Genomic DNA, 20997 nt, shown 5'->3' on the forward strand with positions numbered 1-20997 from the left:
TACTGGCTGAGAGAATACAGGTCCTTGAGGAAAGGATGGGGAAGTTAATTGGGGAATACCCCTACCTGACTCCAATGAGGCTGGCATGGTTCACTCTTCCCAGAAAAACCTAGACTATCAAAGAGGATATTAAAACCTTAAAATGCTGGCCTATGGAAGAAGGGGGGTTGTAGGTGTCAGCAGCTGTCTATAGGGAAGATGCTTACAGACTCCCTGGGAAGACAAACTGCAACAAGTAGCCTCTCTCCCAACCCAGTGAGAGAGAGAGAACAGTTGTGAAGGGAACTTACAAAAGTTTGCATGGAAAGATTATGGTGTAGGTAAGACCCCATGCATATAAACTTTTATTTTAACCCTATGTGTGTTCTGTGCCGTTGGCTGACTTTTAAATAATGCTTTGTTTTGAAGAATAGTTTTGATTCACAGACTTCCAAAAGAGAAGGGTTTACATGTTCCAGTGGGAATTAAGCTAAGCCCAATTAAGGCCATTTTAATTCTGAATGAGTGTCAACAAAGAAATTTAATGCAGTTTAATTAATCACTTCAGTTTCACACCTTTAGTTAATTCAGATTAATTTTCGAGTCTCCTGCTGTAGCCAAAGCTCTAATACTGATAAAACTGCATAATTCCACCCAGAGCGGAGTGAAGGTAGTGAAACCTGTCCCCAAATGGGTGCAATCAAAAGGAAATAAAAGGAGTTAAACACCCTTTGTCCTGCATTGTGACAATGCTCTTTCATAAGCTGACATTTCCTAATTAACTTCAGTTCCTATCATGTCCTTGCATCAGTTTCTGAAGTGAATTACTTAAACAAATCCATTTTTATCATACATGCATTGAGAAATATTGTAATGGAGAGATAATTTATTGATCCAAACTGTAACTACAATGCTGACTTAAATTGTAGCTCTTGTAACTGTTTAGAAAAATCTCAGTACTAAAGAGAGACCTTTTTTCATGACATTGAACAGGAATTTCTCACTGTTAACAGCATGTAGAAATGATAAAAAATAAGATGACATCTAGTGGTATGTAACCACACAAATTCAGGGGAATTTCAGCTATCTTCTGAATACACGTCTTCTTTTCTCTTCTGATAAGCCTTCCTAAACTCCTCACCAAGCATGTTAACATCATCTTCATCTTTGAGTATTCCCTGCAATTAAGGGGAAAACATTGTGCATGTTATTTAGCGCCTGTAAATTTGGAACAAGAATACATACATTATTCTTCACTATGGCTTGGTCTACACTTACCTCCGCGATTTGGCGGCAGTCGATGGGAGTTATGCAAAGTATGCAAAGAACTTGCATAACTCCTTTCGACTGTTGTGCTTCTCTTCGGCGCGCCGTCTTCACTGCACTGTGCCAACAGGAACCGCCACTTGTGGTGGTGGATTAATAACACTGACTTCTGGATTGACTGAGCGGGTCTTCACTGACCGTTCAGTTGATCCAGATAAGTTGATCTGACGGCGGTGACTTTGACGCTGTCATTGTAGACATAGCCTATATCTTAGATATGTATAGGCAAGTCACAATAGTACACAGTATCTGTGGCACTACTGTGAACTTTGAAAATAAAAAATGAGCAGCTAGGCTGTTTTTGTTGTAAAGAAGCATAATTGCTTTAGCGGTTGAGTTTTACTTTAAAGTGCTGTTAAGTTGAGTCTTTAATGAGGCTGGAATTTACTAACATCTCATTGTTTTAATTCTGTCGGAGTGGGGATGTGAAGTCAGTAAGGATGATGTCTTCTGACATCACATAATTTTTTGTTTGCCACAGAACTCATCAATGCAAGTGAGGATATGTACATAGCAAAAGTTCTGTATGGACTAGCCTACCTCAGCTAGTTTGAATCTGGGTAACAATAGCTGTGAAGACATCACAGTGGCTAGGGAGCAGAGTACATATCTACGGTCTAACCCAGGCTTGTAGTATCAACACTGAGGGCCACATTGTGCCGTCTTTACTATGATTGTCGCTGGATTCTAGGTAGCTTGGGTAGGCTAGTCTATACACAGCTTTTGCTGTGCAGGCTCTTCTAAGGATCACTGTACAGAACCAGCCTCCCCAGTTTATAAAAATCCAGAAACTGCATTAGAGAGACACTGGTCAGGTCAAGTCTAACCACAAACTTAAGTTCTGTTGAAGTTAGTTATTTTACAAATTAAGAACCATAACTGGAATGTGAAAAAAAAAAATCCATTGAACTATTTGCAACCCCCAATGGTGAACCATCATGTTAGTGCAGACGCCCTGAATATAAAACAAAACAACCCGTCTAACTAATTTCCAGTGCCCAGGCTGAAAGAAATATAAGTACTAGGACATAAAACATAACTTACACCTGATTTTATCAGTTTAATGCAATTTATATTTTTTTAAATTACCTGTGTGTCTTCCTAAAGTGCACAACTGGCAAGTAAAACTCAATCCCTGCTGCAACTATTTCTGGAATTTTTGGGGAGCAGGAGTGGAGGGAAGAATTCCACATATTTTAATATAAAAAAGTTAAACTTTAAGAAGTCTTCCTTTCCTAGTGCCTCACTTCAGGAATATACAGGATGTGTAAACAATACAATAAGTGAAGCTGAACCAACCCATTCAAAGAATGAAGGAAAGGAATGAATTAAGGAATGGGTGCTGACAGAAGATATGCCTTCAACACCACGAGAAACTCAAGTATTCCAGTGTCAGTTAATTAAAAAACAAGACCCCAAAAAGCCCATCTTGATATAATTATTCTGTCTGTAAGAACAGCCACATTAGCAAAAGGTTGGGTGGAAATTCAACCTTCTAAGGTTTACAAATTCACACTTGCATGGTCTGAATTAGAACACAATTAATGAATAAACATTAGACATCACATTTGACAGGATATCTGCATATTTAGAAATATTTCTGTAAAACCTATTTCTTCAAGTAGCGGATTAACCCCTTCACTGTTGGAGTTACAAATGCCTTGTGTTCATTCTGAATGCAAGCTCTTTGATCATCTGTGTAGTCTTAAAACATTCATTATCCTTATTTTCAACTACATTACATAGTTTATTCATCTGAAGCAGTCCTCCTTATATTCTGAACTTTCAAACTGCTGGAATGAGGTTTGAGTTTCTTGGAAGCACATTAATGAGTAATTTATTTCACTGCCAGGGATAAAGGGTCTAATTACTATGGAGACAGGGCCAGATTCACTGTTGTAGAGCTTTCAAGCAGCAGAAAGCACCCCTGGGGACTACCCTAAGTCAGTGGTTCTCAAACTTATTTGATTAGGCCTTCTTTGTGTGTCTGGTCATTTATACCTCCCCCAAGTACATATACCTCCACCCAGCTCTGAAGGCAGCACCATGCCAGCAGCAGCACAGAAGAAAGAAAAGCAATGTGAAAATTGATATTCATCAATATCACTTTTCACAGCAGACTTAGTCCCCCATTACCACATTACTTCTGCACTGCTGCTGCCACCCTGGGGCTGACAGCTGGAGCCCCACTGCTTCCCATTGAGGGATTTTGCTGGGAGGGGGGGAGAGCAAAGAGCCAGAGTCTGGATGGCAGGGCTCTGGCTGTCTTCTTTATCCCCACCTCTCAGGTGTGCACGGCCCTTCTGCATGAGCCCCAGCCACCTGGGGCTGACAGCCAGAGCTCTTAAAAAACCCCCCACAGTTTGTGCCTCCCTTGGGAGGCTTGCCTCATAGTTTGAGAACCGCTGCCCTAATGAAGGGGGCCTTTCTGGCATGATGCTAATTAACGTAAAGCCTCCAGCTTCAGTCCACCTCCTGCCATAGGGGATATGTTGAAGGAGGGGAGAAACATGGCTTCATGTACTATACGTCAGTAATTCTCTGCTTCTCAAGGCCCAGAGGGATCATGACAAGCAGAGTGTGGGTTAGCCCAGCCTTCAGGCTGCCTTAGCTTATGCTCAGAGCTGGGCAGCTTCTCTTCTTCTCCCCCAAATGCAGAAAGCCAAAATGGCTTTTTGCTCTTTGCATGCCCCTCATGCAGGCCTGCACTGAGTGCAGGAATCTGGCCACAATATATTCAAAAAAAGTTACAGGAATTATCCTTCAAGTAAAACAGAGAAAACAGATTTATGGGACGAACATTTAAAGTATTAGGGGAAAATGTCTATAATTCACTTACTCTAGGAAGATACCCCAATAATTTAGTTGCATGTTCTTTAAGAAGTTTCTGTCTCTCTTCTTCAACAATTGCATGAATATTTCCTTGTCTTCTCTCTTCCAACTGCCTTTCTTCAAGTTCACGCTCCTATAGAAAGCAACATGTCTTTATTACCCTTCTATTTCTATTTTATGAAAGTTAATTTCAACCAAATATATAAAGTAGTAAAAAGGACTCTCAGTAGAGCAAACAAACAAACAGTTTCCACTTAATTGCTCAGCTTCTGCATCATCTTGCAAGAAAATAACAAGTTTGTTATGATTGTTGCTGAAACAACACAAATTCAGCATTCAAACCCCATGAGAAGATGGCTGTGGAGGAGTAAAATATTGTTTAAATACATAATTTTGATAATTAGAAAATCTGAGAAGAGAAAGTCATTTATACATAATCACTTTCGAAGTAAAACTGAACTAGGGAGACACTGCTTAGCACATTTGGTTATATAATTTTTTAGATGAGGGCATTTCAGGTGACTACTGCAGGTGATATATAATTTTGAATAAGGGTTGTTTCATATATACAACATATGAGCACTTTATCTGGCAATTAAACACTTTAATTCTTAATAATTTAAATACAAAGTATTATTTTCCTTTAAGAAAATATATGTTCAATATTGGTTTAAAGTCTAAATTGTATGCTACACAGTCATCTACCCTGCAGTATTGAAAATATTGTAATGGCCTTTGATAAATCAAAACTATGATGAAGTGCTAAGATTCAGGAGCTAACATTTAAATGTCCTTTTCAATGGACTGATTTTGTGCTTGTCACTTTTTGCAATCAGAGCAATTAATCTAGTACAGTGTCTGTCTTAATTCCTATAGTAATGACATTTTAGATATTACTAAATGTAAAACATTTGTTTAATGATTTAGTATTTCTACCTACCTATCTAAAAGTATTTGAACAAGTGTTTTAAGTCAAAGGAGAATGTTACAATATCCAAGATAAGAAAGGTCCTTTCTGTCTCCAAAGCTTATATATTGCTATTCAGTTGGATTAACATGTGACCTGTCATCTACTTTGAACTGCTATGAAAAATTTACATATTCTGTGAGTGTAAATTAGAGTAATAACTTCCCCCTTATATTTTACTCTACTATAGAAATAAGATTCAGTGAATCAGTTCAGTTAGTTTTACTCCTAATTTCTAATTTTATTTACAAAACATTTAGACTGTTTACATTCCCCTTCTTTGAGTGTGAGCCTAATAGGTGAATGTTAACATGAATCTGTTGATTATTACTTCCTTTCCTGTGCCATGATTCCTTTGGAAAGAGATCCTTAAATCTCAAAAGGGAATTTCCTGATTTTAAACTTTATTTTCACAATGGTGCTAAAAGTTGACCTCAAACAGCACGCTAAACCTGTTGTAGCAAGTAGATATGCTAGCATGGACCCCTGCAGAGTCTGTTGACTTTAAGAGAGTTCCCTGTGTATACAGAGGTCCAGGATAGTGGATCTACTATTTATGATTTAGTTGGGGTTGGTCCTGCTTTGAGCAGAGGGCTAAACTAGATGGCCTCCTGAGGGCCCTCCCAACCCTAGTATTCTATGATTCAACTTGCTGGATCAGTGCCTAAATTAATAAATTCATTGTAAGTTTAAACAACGAGAGTCCTGTAGCACCTTAAAGACTAACAAATTTCTGCGGGCATAACCCACTTCTTCCCCTCTGGAACAATTATAAGTTTAGCCAAAATTAGGCATGAGGTGATTTTTCTCCCTGTAAAACAAAAAGCCAAAAGAATTCCCCATTCCTTAATTAGGGATATGGAAAGGAAAGCAGCAATCCTAACAAACTGCTGCCAATATTATCTTGTAATTTTAATAGTTTGAGCTCATCTTGAAATCTAGACAGGGGCAAATACAGAATCCTCTTACTTTGTCTGCAAGGAACTGTTTGTGACGCTCTTCAATAAGTTTTTCCACCGCCTTTCTGTGCTCAAGCTGTTTCATTCTTCGTTTATGAGCATTCATCTGTTCAATGCGATCGTCCTCTGCAAACTTGGCTAACATCTTTTGTCTGAAGGCCTCCTCTTCTTCTTGCAAAGCCTGTAGTACTATCTTCTTGAAGGCTAATTGTGTTTCATATGTTTGCCTTAATTCTAGACGCTGCCTAATTCTCTTTTCCATTTCTGCCTATAGAAAAAAGCCAACAAAATGCTAATACACTGCAATCATTGTGAACCATATCAGTAGTTGTATCTACCTATAACTCACATCCTTGTATTCTTGCATCCAGTTAAGCACTGATCTCATGCATAGTCAACCAGTCTATCCTTAAACCCATAAGGAGGGACTCAGATAAGTATCTAAATTGAAATAAATGGTATATTACTGGGGACCTACAAGATTCTCCGATCCTCCAAAAAGATTTTTACAGTAGGATTTGCATTTGTTTATTGGGGCTATAATTCCTAAAACCAGTATGAATGGTATTATGTAAAAGTGTACAGTGTAACTATACAGTGCAGGATAAGTGCCATAAAATACTGAGCCTTCTAACGCCTTCTTATTTAGCCACAATAAACATGACTTAATGCAGTGTCCAGCAAAGAAGTTGATATCTTTTGCTATTTTGTGATATGCCATTTTAAAAAAAATATCTAGGATAATCTTCTCTGGAACAATCTTTTGGGTTATTATTGTAACTCTATTCTTCCAGAATAAATAAGTGCACTTCAAAATTATATGTAGAAGTGGTAGACACTCCATAGTTAAAACTGCAATGGCGTTTCTGTTATAATCCCTGTATTGTCATATACCCTATATTGTCATATACCCTCTCTAAATCCACAAAGGAATCTAAAACTGGTAGGTTAGGTCTGAGGCAAATATAATTTTTTTTTTTTTACCAGATTTGAAGTGAACTGAACAAGATATTCCTGAATGGCACCCTAAAAATTTTATGTTAAGAACTCAAAATCTGATTTTTATTTTTTTTGGCACTATCATGTAGCCAAAAAAAAAAAAAAAAAAAAAAGGCAAATAGATGAGTCTGGTGCACACTATTTGTGATCTAGGGCACAAGTTCAAAATCTAGTTGATTAAACTTGAATTTTCAAGTTATTGACATTTTAAAGAGAATGGGTCAGCAGCTCCAACAAGCTTTATATGGGAATCGTAAGAATGTTTGAGACCTGAACTTTCGTTTTTTAAAAAAGTTTCCCGATCTCTTCCATGTAAAGATAAACCTCAAAATATAAAGCAATTGCCAAAGAGGCTTGTCAAAGGCAAAAATGTCCCCCCGCCACCAAAACAAGTTAGTGGAAAAAGCTGTTTGTAAGTTAAGACACTTTTTAATAAAAGATAATCGTCACCACAGTTAGAAACTAACACTTTTTTGCCAGATCCTAGTTTGATAATGGAAAGTGGATACAATTTCAATTAAGTTTATCCAATGCTTCTCACCCTAATCCTCCAATTCTTCAAGATACAAGATGCTTATTGGGGCATCTCAGAAACTGCAAAAGACTCGCCGAGGATGCTCACAACCACCCCCAAACCATCAACAGCCTTGTTAGAGTTGGCAGATCCAAACAAGCTTAATAATGATGTCGGCCCATGAACAATTCTAAAGGGGGATTGCTGAGGGAGAATTATATTAGGTGGGTGGTAAAAGGGTGGTACTTGGCCCCAGAAGAAAATTCTAGGACTCTCAGGGAGCAGTAGCTAGGAGACCTGCTCACAAGCTTCGTAGGATATATCTACACTACAGACAGGAGCGAGCGTCCAGACCAAGCTAGCATGAGTCTCTCTACCCAGGCTTGGAGGGTCACTCCCAGTTGCAATGTAGACATACCCCTAGAGCTCTCCAGAGGCATCACCCTGGTGGAGCATTACTCTAGGCATTTCCCAAGGTCTACACAGGGAGTGGTCCTGCAAAAGGACTGCAGAAAAGGAAAAAGAGTACTCGACAGGTACTGCTCTCCACATCCACCTTACTCTCCCCATTATATTGCACCTCAATTTCCAGAGCAGTGGAGTTCTACTCCTGTGGATATCAGGAGGTGAGCAAGAGTGAGGCTCCATTCCTGCAGACTTTAAAATCAGCTTGCTTCTCACCTTCCTGTTCTCCCCAGTGTCATATTACAACTATATAAAATATTAATACACGTTCATAAAAATAACTTTAACATTAAAGTCGGGAGAATGTATCAATAGCTTAATGATAAAATCCTTACAAGAATGGTGAACAAATAAACCATTAAAAAAGTCAAGAAATTCAGCATTATAATTAAATATACAAGTCATGTCAGAATTGATGGCATAGAAAAAATGCAAGATGGTAATCAGAACATCATTTTTAAATTTGAAATTTTACAATCACTAGAGCTATCACTTTGATGGGTGCTGTTCAAATTTTTTCAGAATCAAACTTTTCTAAGCACTGATCCTACACCAGCAATCAAAAGGAGTAAAACCATTTCAATTCCAGGGATCTTAGCTAGTGCTGTAAATACTTTGTAAGATACTTTATTACAGTATATACATTACTAAATATTTTTCCTGTACTTCTTTCAGACTAGCCCCCATCATTTCTTTCAATCTTCTGCAAGAAATATGGCAACATTATCTTTTCCCTCCTATTCATACAGGTTTATCTGTGCCTGAACTATTATGGTAACACAAAACACCACTTTAAGGAGCCCACTGCACTAAAGGCAAAATTCTCACATTAGATACCTGTGCACAACTCCCACTGGAACTCTTTGGTAGAAGACCCATGTGCACATCTGACAGGAAAATTTGGTCCAGGAAAAAATATTATATATTATATTTAATGCTTTAACCACTTGCCAACACCTACCATCTCCTTTCTTCTATCTGCCTCAGCTTGTTCCTCAAGATATAGCTCTTGTCGCACTTGTTCCAGATCTTCACGCTCCTGTTGCTCTCTTTCCAGGTTCTGTGCAATCTATTAAAACAAGAGTAAGGAAAGATTTTAAATGACATATCAGACATCATACATTTTATAAGATTTCAAAGTTTTGGGTAGCTATTCTAATACCATATTCTGGAGCTTTCGTTTTCTTTCCTCACTCGCTTGAGATTTAGCCATCCGATTTTCTTCTCTTTGCTGCTGCATGTTGGCAAACTCCATGATTTTCCTATTTTCTTCTTCCATTTCTTCACGCTTCTTTCTCCTCCAAATAGCTTGTTCTTTTTTAAATTCTTCTATGTATCTCTGAGTTGCTCTCATTTTCTCTAACTTGAGTTGTCTTTCCCTATATGAAGGTACAACAATGTAAATACTTAAATAATTCTTCTAAAAACTATATTTTGACCTTAATTATTAATATGCTGTCTTGTAAATAATGTATCCCCTCAGGGAAAGAAAAGAGGGTACCTGGAGTGCCAAAGACCCTCCCAATTTCCTATTATTGTACTCCATCTAAAAGAAGATCCCATGCCATAAATACCTTTCTTCAGGTGGTTTAAGGTTACACATAGCTACTCTTCTGAACTTGGCACCTGTGCTCCTTGCATATGCCAACAGAGAGCAGGGGCATGTGGCACATTTTAATATCACTGGCTGAACTCTATTTTGGAGTTGTAAACTCCAGGAGAAATACTTTAAGAGCTGAAATGTTTCAGACAATAGAATCTCAATTTTCTTCCTGATTAACTCACATCAGCCACCCAAAATACAGCTTCCTTCCCCTACTCATCCCTGTGAGCCAACCTGCCACATACAACAATCTGGCTAGATAGAGGTGTCTGTGTCAGATAGGCATGTGCGACCATGAAAGGCTGATATCCATGTTATGTAGCCATTTCTGGGTTAAAAGGAATAAAGGATGTACTCCTTGAAATAAGATGCAGACTTCACAGCTGGCAACAACAGCACAGGCCAAGTTGAATGACAAAAATACTTATGCCCATATCCAGAAAACTTGTGTTTAAATCAATTCCTATTCAGGAAAGTACTTAAGGATATGCTTAACTTAAAGCATGTGCTTAAGCAACTTTCCTGAATAGAGATGCTTTCCTGAATTGGGGCCTCATTTTGTGAAATAAACATGCACAAACTGGGTTATCTTATATGTGATCAGATGAACATTTCTGGTAAAAAATACAAAACCAAAAACCACTAACATTTGGTCTTCCTCATAGATCTTCCTTATGATTTCATCAATCATGAGTTTTTCTTTTAGGAACTCCTCATAAGCATCCTGCTTCTTTTTTTCTTGTTCCTCAAGCTGTTTCTCCAGTTCCTGCTGATAAAGTATTTTCTCCTTGTTTCGCCTCAGTTCTGCAGAACTCTCTTCCATTATCACCCTTTCCTGCTCTTCCTTCATTTTTTGAGCTATTTCAGCATTACGTTTCTGTTGTTAAAAACATTATAAGATTTTTTTCCTCCTCTCTTATGAGTATAATCTGGAATGAAAAACTTACATAAAAGCAATCTTATAGTACACAAAAATGAAGCGAATGTTTTCTTCCTGAAAGATGACCTATAAATGTAGAGTACCAATGTGTGTTGCATTAAAAGGTGAGGTAAGAGCATTCTATAACCTCAGCACCTAAAAGAAGATATGTATGTAACACTCTTCAGAAAGCCTCTTGCAGCCCAGCTGTTGATGAATTCTGAAAGGTCACTAGAATATGGTGGCTTAGCTCTGCAGACCATCTTTACTAAAAATGTTTTCTTTCTAGCAAAACACATGAAAAGAATAAGGTACTTGTTTAGAATGACAATCAAAGTTACCTGCTTGTTTGTCAGCATTATCACATACATCAACAACATCCATGACTGTTTTCTGAAATTCTTTAAATATATATTTAATAGCAATAAAACTTCCCCCAGTTTATTTCTGAGGTTAAGGTCCTAACATCACCACACTAATCATCTGGTGTGAAAATGCACTGCTGTTGTTTGCTATAACTTAATTCTGGTAAGGGATCACATTGCAAAGAAGAGATTCAGTTAAATATTTAAAATAATTTATCGTATTTCACCATGCAATTTAATTAACTATTGCTCTGATTGCTGCTATAAACTAAGCTTCTTTGTTATGGTCATATACAATCCACTACTTAGCCTTCCATAACAAAAAGAGATCTACAATAAATTATTAGACCCTTAACTCTAATAACCTTTTAGATAAATCAGCTTAACAATTAGGCTAAATTCGAGGGAGACATTTTCAGCGGTTTCTAAGAACGAGGATGAACCTGCTTTTACTTAACTGAAAGGCAAAACTCACACTGATTTCAGTGACAGCTGGATCAGGCTGTTGCTTTCTGCGCACCACAATGAATATTCAGCTTATTAACCCAATTTTTGAATTTGCACACAGTGGTAAATATTTACAAACCTGCATATATGATTTGCTGGCTAATATAGATCATTAGTCATGAAAGAAAGGAATGAAGACTTTATCATATACAAAAAGTATAACAAAAGCATAACAAAAAACTTTGTTACAGTAATTAGTCTAGAGATCAAAATAATTCCTATCATCATGTAAAAATAAACATAATTTAGTCATTGATGTTTACGCTATCAAAACTCAACAGCATACTTTCTACCAAAGGGCTCTCTTCCAGTCATCTCTAATTCACATTGTGGCTGCTGACCCATGGAGTCTCTGTAGGCCTTCTCCTCTGCATAGTCATGGAAGCAGTATTCTTTTAAAGGCATAGCATCATCATAGCAATCCACCAGAAAATGCCAGGTAATGTCAAAGTTGGCATTATATCCAAGCTGCTGTCCTTTACACAGACAGACATACTTTCACATGGGAATCAGCATCTTGGGAATAACATAAGGAAATGTACTGAACAAGCTGAGTATGTTCCCTTACGTCTTAGCATAGGGTGGGGGAGTCAGTCAGGCTATTTTAACTGACAATTTTAATGGAGGAGACCAATTGAGGGAGTTTTTTGGACTTGAATCGGAATGCATTTCCAGCCACTAGAATGAGAGCGCTACTACACAATCATGGCAGATAATTCCTCCTTTTCCCCACAATATCATAATGTCTCCTCACCCAACAAGGCTAACAATGAAGTTACTGACTGGAGTAACTCCAGCAGGGTATAGAGAAATAGAAAATTTGATTGAGGACATGCAGTTGGAGTGTGTGGGCAATGTGGAACTGAGTTAAATCCCATACACTATTGCCAACCCAAAGCAGCTCCACAACCCCCAGGAGCATATAAGAATTTGCAAATTGTCCCAGTGCAGAGCATGGTGTCTCCTGAATACGTCCACCAGCAAGCAGCAGACAGCTTAGGCTGCGGAGAGGCAAAAAAGCTTTGTAAGACTTCAGTTCAAGAAAATACCCTTATTCACAAGTGCACTCTTAAACACATATTTATTCCCTTTACTTGGACTTAAATATGTGCTTCAAAAAGTGCCTTTCCTGAATTGGAACCTAAGAGTTTTCTAAGAAGTCTGAACATGCAATATTCCTTTTTACTGGAATTCAATAATTTTTCTTCAGGAAATCATTTCACATTTTTATTATAATAAAACAAAAATCTAAAATCTTTAATACTATTCCATTTTTCTTCTAGGATCTGAAGTTATTTAACACATTAAATGGATCTTTGTCTAGATACACAGTGAAAGGAAGAGAAATTACCATTTTCTCATATCTTATAGCTTCTTTTTCAGCAATCTGGGCAGCCCTTTCTTTATTCATGTAAGCAGATTTCAGTTTCTTCTCTAAGTCTCGAAGTTCAAGACTGCAAAAATAATATTTTTTGTCAATGAGAATGAAAAAAATTAAAGTTAATTGAGTTGCACAGATGTAAACTGCATGAAAAATTTGGTCCATTACATAATACTTCAATCAGAGACCAGATCAACCGTGTTGGAGAGTTGAGATGACATAAACACTGGACAAGAAGTCAGGACTGGACCAGCAGCTCAACTCAAATTAAAACTGAAATACAGGTATAGAATGGTTTTGAAATAAAACTGAACTGAGAACTGTAAATTTTTTTCTAATTGTATTTATGATAACCTACACAGTTTACAAATGGTGAACTACTAAAACAACTGTTGCTTCACTTTATTATTGCTGTTTTCACGTTATTTAACTGTACTAAGTGTCCAGTATTAAAAGACACCAGCATTAATTAAGAACCTACTAAAAACTGTAAAAAGAAATCATGCAATTGGGCACCTGTTTAGATGTGCATGATAATTTACAGACATTTAGTTAAAATTAGAAACAATAATTAATATAGGTACTTTTCATCTGTACGATGAGGTGTACAGATGTGTCCCTGAACACGTATGTTAGTGCATGTTATGTAAGTGAATTATCAATGTAAGTCAGTGGGAAAATGATAAAGATGAATGACAGTTTCACACACAAAAAAAATAGTATAGAAAAAGAACATTTAAAAAACATAGGCAAGGTGGAAAAGAAGATGGAGAGTTGATGAGAAATACTTGAAGACTTTTCCAAGAAAGAGGGAAGGAGCATACCTTAGATGGTGGAGTGAACAGGAATGAGAGAGAGAGAGAGAGAGATCTGGGGGACGATTTTTAAAAACAAGGAGTAAAATTCTGGCCCTGTTTAAATCATTGTCAAAACTCCAACTGATTTCAGCTGGATCAGGATTTCACTGAGGGAATGCAAATTTAAAGTGAAGTCTGAAATTAAGACAAATTATTTGAGGATGGAGTTATGCTTCTTTGTATATTCTGAAGTCTGGAGAGTTAGGATTTGAAGAGCCATAGAGATAGGAGATACCATAGTCAAACAAGACAAAAGGAAGGCATAATGAGGAGCTGGTATCAATGGTCTTTTGTTTAACACTAGTTATAAAAGGCTATTCCAAAATCTTTTTCACAGAGGACAACTTGAAGCCAGAGTGATTGCTGACAGAATAATCACTAAGCTTCTTTCCCTAACTAACACATTCAAGAATTAACCAGGAATCCTACTTATTCTGACTTTAAATTGCTGCATAAATTGGTAGTATTTTTTTAATTCTATCTGATCTTTCCTAATATCCATGTCATTTAATAATCTACTGGCATGATACCCACTTGCTACACTGTATTTGTAACTAGCAGCTGTAAAAATCATTAATGTTCTGCCCCAGTCATTGAATTAGCTGGCCATAGTCCCTCATCATAATTCTGATGTGGCCTAGAGATGATGCATTCTTGGACTGTTATTGGATATATGTAATTCAAGTATTTTACTACATGACCAATAGACACTTTTGAAGTTACACAGGAAATTGTACTAATGCTTAAAAAAAACCCAGCCCTACTATTCCATGGCATTCTATCCTTAATTTTATCAAGTATGCTGCCCTCTCCCCAAAGAAAAGCCACTTTTCTTGGACAATGTTTCTTTGAATGAAAGGAAAATTATTTGTTCAGTAAGATTTGGACTGGTTCTTATTTTAACCATAGTAGCATTCTTAGGCACATTCATAAATATATAGGTATGATCCCAAAGCCATTGTGCACAAAGAGCTCCCACTCATGGTAAAAGGCATTTCAGTGGATTCACTGTATACACAACAGGGCCCTTGTGAGACAACTAATAAAAACAGCTACTCATAGGACTGCGAGTTACACTAGTAATTAAAAAATCATTTAAATATTGTGTTTCTAAAACTGATGTGGCTATTCCATTTTAAAAGGAAAATTTTCCCTCTGTTAAAGGACTAGAAAAACAAAACTATGTTAAAAGACAAATTATTCCCCTAGTATGCATATGCTACTCTTACTGATGTCAATGCGTATTTATATACTCATGTCTGAGGGCAAAATTTGGCCCTAAAAATCTTCAGTTTCTAACAAATCAGAATATTTTAAAAATATCTTACTCACTTTTTAAAAGTTGATGTTAATATGACTTAAAATCTGTGATGCATGCTTTAAATTTATAAAAAATCTGTACTGCTGCAACCACACACAGAATTTTGTCTAATCTGTGAACACCAGTAGTATGTTAATAAGATATAATGTTACAGTCAGGACTTGTAGTTTTCCATGGTTCCATAGCTTTGTCAAATGCATGAAATTCAGAGCAAGACATAGATTTCGGGACTAATCATGGAAAAACATTAAAATCAGTCAGCTGCTGTCAAACCTCTCTCTTCCCCCACTCCACTTGCCTTTTTTTTGTTTTACCTTTAAAAAGATTTTTTTAAATGGGACAAAGAGGAATAAGAGTTAGAAAAAAATAGAGAAGAGGGATTGAGGGGGAAGAAACAGAAATTTTATTTAAATTGATCAGAGTTCTAAATAGTGAAATTCGGTCACCCTGCTATCCTGACTGACTTCACTTCCCATTTCAGATTAGATTCTAACGCTTTGCCTGCTAGACTCCACCAAACTCTATCTTACCTCCATCTCATCTTGTCTTTTGCCACTGTGTTGCTCAGAGTCTCTGATCCTCTAATTTTGCTTCCTTCTCTGTCCTCCCTACATACACCTATTTTCTCTTCCTTCTACCTACATCTGGAATGTCCTCCCTAATCTTGTATGCCTTGTATGTCTTTTATTCCCTCCTCAGAACCCACCTCCTTCCCATAGTTTCTCCAATAATGAACCACCTTCCCATACCAATCTAAGATACAAATATTCATTTTAAAAAAAGGAACCAGTTATGTCCCTTTCAAAAACTAACAGGTTTATAATCTTAGTTTATTTAAATCACCCTCGCCTGAGGGCACCTCTCACTGCATCCTCTCCTGTTGCATCTGAATTAAGGCCCATACCCAGCTGTAAAACAAAACAAAATAATAAATGGAATTGATGCCATTACTTCAATATAAATAAATATATTTTGAAATACAATTTTCAGAATTCAGCATTAATCGGTTTACAGTACTGGAATATTATTTATGAATTAAAATGAGATTACTGTATTTGTTCTATATTTAATAATACCTGTTCTCTCTTATTTGCTGCCTCATTTTTTCATCTTTAAGCTTTTCATAGTTTAATCTTGCCAACTCAGTTGCCAGTCTTTCTTCTTGCTCCAGCTGCAGCTCTTTCAATTTTTTGTTTTCTTCTGCCTGACCAGAGCAAATAATTTCTGTAATAATTTCCCCCCCAGACATTTCATACACTCATTCTCTCAAGATGATGGATAACAAGAATATTCAACTATAATAGCCAATGAAAAAATATTTGGAAAGGACATAAATGCTCACACTTTGGAGCATAAGCCAACCTCCAACTATTGATGTTGGGAGGAAACTTTCCCTTGGGGCAGTTTTCACCATAACTGCCTACTAATAGGGTTTCTTCCTCTGAAGCAGCTGCGGCTAGAAAATGTCTGGGACAAGATGATGGGCCATGGTTTGATCCACCACAGCAGTTTCCGTTGAGCTGTATTTGTTTTTCAATTAACAAACTATGTATAGCATGGATGCGTTAACATATTCTGAGGCTGAGGGACATGCCATAATTTACAATAAAATTCAGTGGATTATTGTTTTGGAGGTGGACAGTGCAAACATAGAAATTTCTTGTAAATATGGGACAGGTAAGGAATAAAGCAAATTAATCTAGACATTCGGAAAAGTAAGAACCATTTGAAAATGGAATAGTTTATTTCTCTCAGGAGTCTATCACAGCAATTACTCTGAAACAGGTTAAATAACTTTTCTGGTCACATAATCTATTTCATATTGTGTAATATATATACAATGGTATACATATATTGTACACATGTATATATACATATATTGTGTGATATATTTGTTAATGTAAATATATACATATATACGCTTTGGATGGCTGTAGTTTTAAAGAATACATTTTTCTAGACTAAATGGTATGCTCAGCTATATCTTTTTCTTTAATAAACAAAATTATATGATATTCATATAGTCTGAATTCCTATTAATTTAAATTCATATTCAAATTCTGTCCCTATTAGCATTTTGTAACTTTTATTTAGAAATGCAATTTAGAGGATAAGAAGCCATGCAAATTACTCACTTTGCTATGTTGCCTATAAGATTAGCTGAATAAATATTAGTTACGTTTGGGGGCATTTAGACATTTATCATTTTACACATATGTTTTGATTGTATGTTTATCTTTCAATCCCACCCTTTATATGTTCCATCTCATCTTAGGTTATGAGTTTTCCAAAGCAGGAACTGTATCTTCATACGTGTATATGTGAACAGTACCTAGCACACGTGATGGGCACCACTGGAACACAAATAAGGAGTACTCACTTTTTGAATAGCTTCCTCCATCTGCCTTTCATACTCTTCATCTTTCAGCAACCTTGTGAGTCGTTTCTGATCAACGCGTTCCTCAGCTTCCCACATCACCTCCAACTGCCTGATTCCGGCCAACTTTTTTTCATGTGCCGACTGGAGCTGATCTTTGTGATACAATTCCCGCATCTTTTTCTGATTCAGCTGGGCAGCATTCAGCTGGGGAGGCTTTCTCATCGACTCCTGCGTGACGAAAAAGGGAATTGTATAACGGAGCAGAGCCACCATCCTGCAGGGATGCACAAAGGGACATGAACCGAGCCACGGGCGCCCTCCAGAGATGCACGAGAATAGCGCAGGTTCTAATTCTCCTCCGCTCACTGTGATTTATTACAGTACAGTATTTATCAACACGCAGCTCCCCCGTCAAAAAATGAGCTCACCTACCTTCGCCGTGAGTGAATGAGGCAGGGCCCCGGAACGCACACAACGCAGCACGTGTGAACCGACACATATTCCCGCCACAAACCTGCCTCCCGCCCGCCCGCCCCTCCACACAGCTCGCTGCCGCTGCTAACTCACCATCCTCGGAGACCCGCAGTCCAAGAAAGGTCCCGGCGAGGCAGCTGCTAACGGACTTTAGCGCCCTGCGGCCTGGACCGGCCTCGGCCTCGCCTCCAAAAAACTTGTAGCGCCCGCTCACCGTTTGGGAACCGAAACCGTTGCCTTGGTAACAAGCGGCAGCTCCAGTTCCCAGCCAGGCGAAGGCGGAACGCCCGGGCCACCTGCTTGGAATCCGCGCTCTGATTGGACAAGCGGGCGCCCCAACCCCGCTCAGCCTTCTAGGGACAGAATCCGTTGTCGCCAAGCAACCGCTCTGTTTCCAGTAGCCCGGCTGCCCTTGGCTGTGGCAATGAGCTCGTGATGGGATGGCGGCGGCTGGGGAGCGAACGAGGGCTTTTCCCGATGCAAGTGGCTTCGCAGCGGGGGCCAGCGCCATAAATCTCTATAGCAACTGGCCAGAGGCTGCCTCTCCGTGGAAAATGGCGGGAAGGGCCGACCTCGGCACTAGCGGGCCCCGAGCACTACAGATGAGGCGTCCAGCTCTTGCCGCACTACAGAGCAGGAATAGAAAATGGGGCTGGTGCCGCCAGGGCGGCAGCAGGAACTGGGCCCTGTCAAGGTGCCGGTGCCGACAGGTGGTGGGGCGGAGCGCTGCTGGGGGAAAGAAGGCCCCGTTCTGTGTCCCAGACCAGGGGGGCACCACGTGGGGGGAGGAGGGGGGCACGTGGAGAAACTTTGGCTTTTTGCCTTTTTAAAAAACAAACATACAAATAAAAGCACGGGCTGGCTTATTTTCAACAGCTTGGTAAATTTCGTAACTATAGGAGACATGCTGCCTTTAAAATGAATATGGATTCGCATTAATTTTAAAACATTTACTGGTTAATAATTGATATTAAAAACAGAAACCGGCAACGCATAGTAATAGTTGAGAGCCCAAGACCTCTTGAGTGAGTCAGATGTGCCAACACTAAACCAAGTGAATGAATAGTCTCATCTCTCTCCCCTCCACTTTAGAGTGTGAAAAACAGTTTCAGTTTACAAGTAATGCAAACAACTCAATTTCAAATTACAAGTGAAAGAGGGGAGGGGGGCATGACCCATTCGTGAATGGTAAGAGGGGTGCAACTGGAAAAGAGTACACCACTGCCCTACACAGCAAGGGAACATCGCTCTGTAACACAGGGAGGAGGCTGATCGCAGCCATAAACATTCAAAATCACCATCAGATTTACTAAGAACCCCTCCATTTTGACAAATATTTGTGTTACAATGAATAAAAGATATCGAGTTGCCTCCTATTCACGATTACTAGGGTGATCCCTGCTGCGGTCAGCTCTTCCTGGCTAGTAAAGGCACAGCCCTAGCTTTCAGCAAAAAAGTAGCTTTTCACTCTGTCCTTACAAAAATCACCTCCCCCAGTACTTTTCAGTGAGGACATTAGGGTCTTTTTCTACAAATATCCATCTTCTATCATCTTTAGCATCTAGAGAACCCCTGTTGCACACCTCTACTTATGTGACTCTCATGTAGTCCCCCTTGAAATCTGTCTCACTCTGAAGATCATGCATTTGACAAACTACCTCCCCCATTGTTCTCAATGCACCTGGATATCTATAAGATGCCTGTGTTACCTATTTTCTGTATTACTGCATCTGAAGAAGAGAGCTGAAGTCTCTCGAAAGCTTATGTCTGCAAATATTAAATTTGTTAGTCTTTAAAGTGCCACAGATCTCCTGGTTTTTTTTTTAATGGAATCATGGAAAACTACAAGTCCTGACTGTAACATTAACTGCTTATTAACATACTACTGATGGTCACGGTAATGTTGAATATAGGATAGGATCTATGAAACATACATATGAATATAGGATGTTGAATATACAGATGGGAGGATGTTTTAGGTGCAATGTGATGACATTTCCTTGCTAAGATTTCTTCCAGATTATAGATACAGTATTCAGCACAGAGCTTTACTACACTGAGGAAATGTCTCCCAAAATTCAAATAAACTCATAGGAGTAGTAGTGTAGACAAGGCAAAAATGAACAGACCCATTTTTTAAAACCAGTTTAGTTAAAGCTGCTGAAATGTAGTTGCAGCCACAATACAAGGAACAAAAGAAGTACAAAGAGAAGACAGTTCGCAAAATGGGAAATAGATGTCAGAGTTAGGACACAGCAGTTCCAACTCAAAAGGACTTCCAAAATCATATTGAGGAAAAATATGATTTATTTGTATTTTAATAATTTTTACACTCCGTTCCTATAATGCAGTGTGTCTGAGAACCAAAACAGAAACAGATAAGCTAAAGAAAGTAGATGATAGCAAGGAAATGGTTTCCATAGAAATAATGACCACACAGAAACGCCCAGAATATCCTGCTGCTCATGTGACAGTGGTTTGGACAAGGAGGAGAGCACAAGTGTATTGTAGCTCTTTGCCTTTAATGAACTCTGGTGAAAAAAATGAAATTGAAGGCTCATTTATGAAAATACTTCATCCCAGTTTCCTGTCTTCTCAATCTCACTAGCCTATTTAGATTTATAAAAACATTTTAAAAAAGGGCATTCATCCAATAGCTCTGTGTATCCTGTCACTACTTAAATCAGTGTTTCCCAAAATGTGGGATTTCCCAAAGTTTGGGGTGTTACCCCACCCCTCCCAGGAATGGAAAGGACTGGTTAGGGTAAAGGAGCATGGAAGATGTATAGACATATAACTTCACCACTGGGGCAGAGAGGCAATGTGTTTCATTTTCCTGAAATGGGGCTTGGCTTTCAGAATGAGAAACAATAACTTATATATGCAGATCATACAAATTTCAAACAGTCTCATTCCTTGACAAATCCAGCCTTAATTCAATAACAAACCAAAACTCCATCCAACTCTAGACTCTACCTTGCCCCATAGTCCCATCCTATATTCAATATTAAACTATAGAACAGTTCCATCAAATAATAATGTTAGTAGGTTCACAAACTGGAGAATTTTATAAAAGAGAATGATATTCAAAATAATTTGCAAATGAAAACCAAAATAGGCCATTCCTGTAAATGCATTTGCACAGGAAC

At 38.2% G+C, this 20997-nt stretch overlaps 1 protein-coding gene across 1 annotated transcript; it reads right to left on the minus strand.

Annotated features, from left to right (window-relative positions):
* Positions 1-22: 22 nt before the first annotated feature.
* Positions 23-19890, minus strand: MNS1 (meiosis specific nuclear structural 1). The gene is given in 11 exon segments (XM_067555890.1): positions 23-1157; positions 4145-4270; positions 6074-6331; positions 9003-9110; positions 9204-9420; positions 10292-10521; positions 12787-12889; positions 16071-16198; positions 17375-17602; positions 17942-17981; positions 17983-19890. Coding segments are annotated over 11 exon segments (1914 nt in total). The 5' UTR covers positions 18360-19890; the 3' UTR covers positions 23-1058.
* Between the last annotated feature and the right edge of the window lie 1107 nt (positions 19891-20997).

This window comes from Emydura macquarii, unplaced genomic scaffold (genome assembly GCF_026122565.2).
Source record: "Emydura macquarii macquarii isolate MOO-44397 ecotype Brisbane River unplaced genomic scaffold, CSIRO-AGI_Emac_v2 contig_1644, whole genome shotgun sequence".
Taxonomy (NCBI): Eukaryota; Metazoa; Chordata; order Testudines; family Chelidae; genus Emydura; species Emydura macquarii.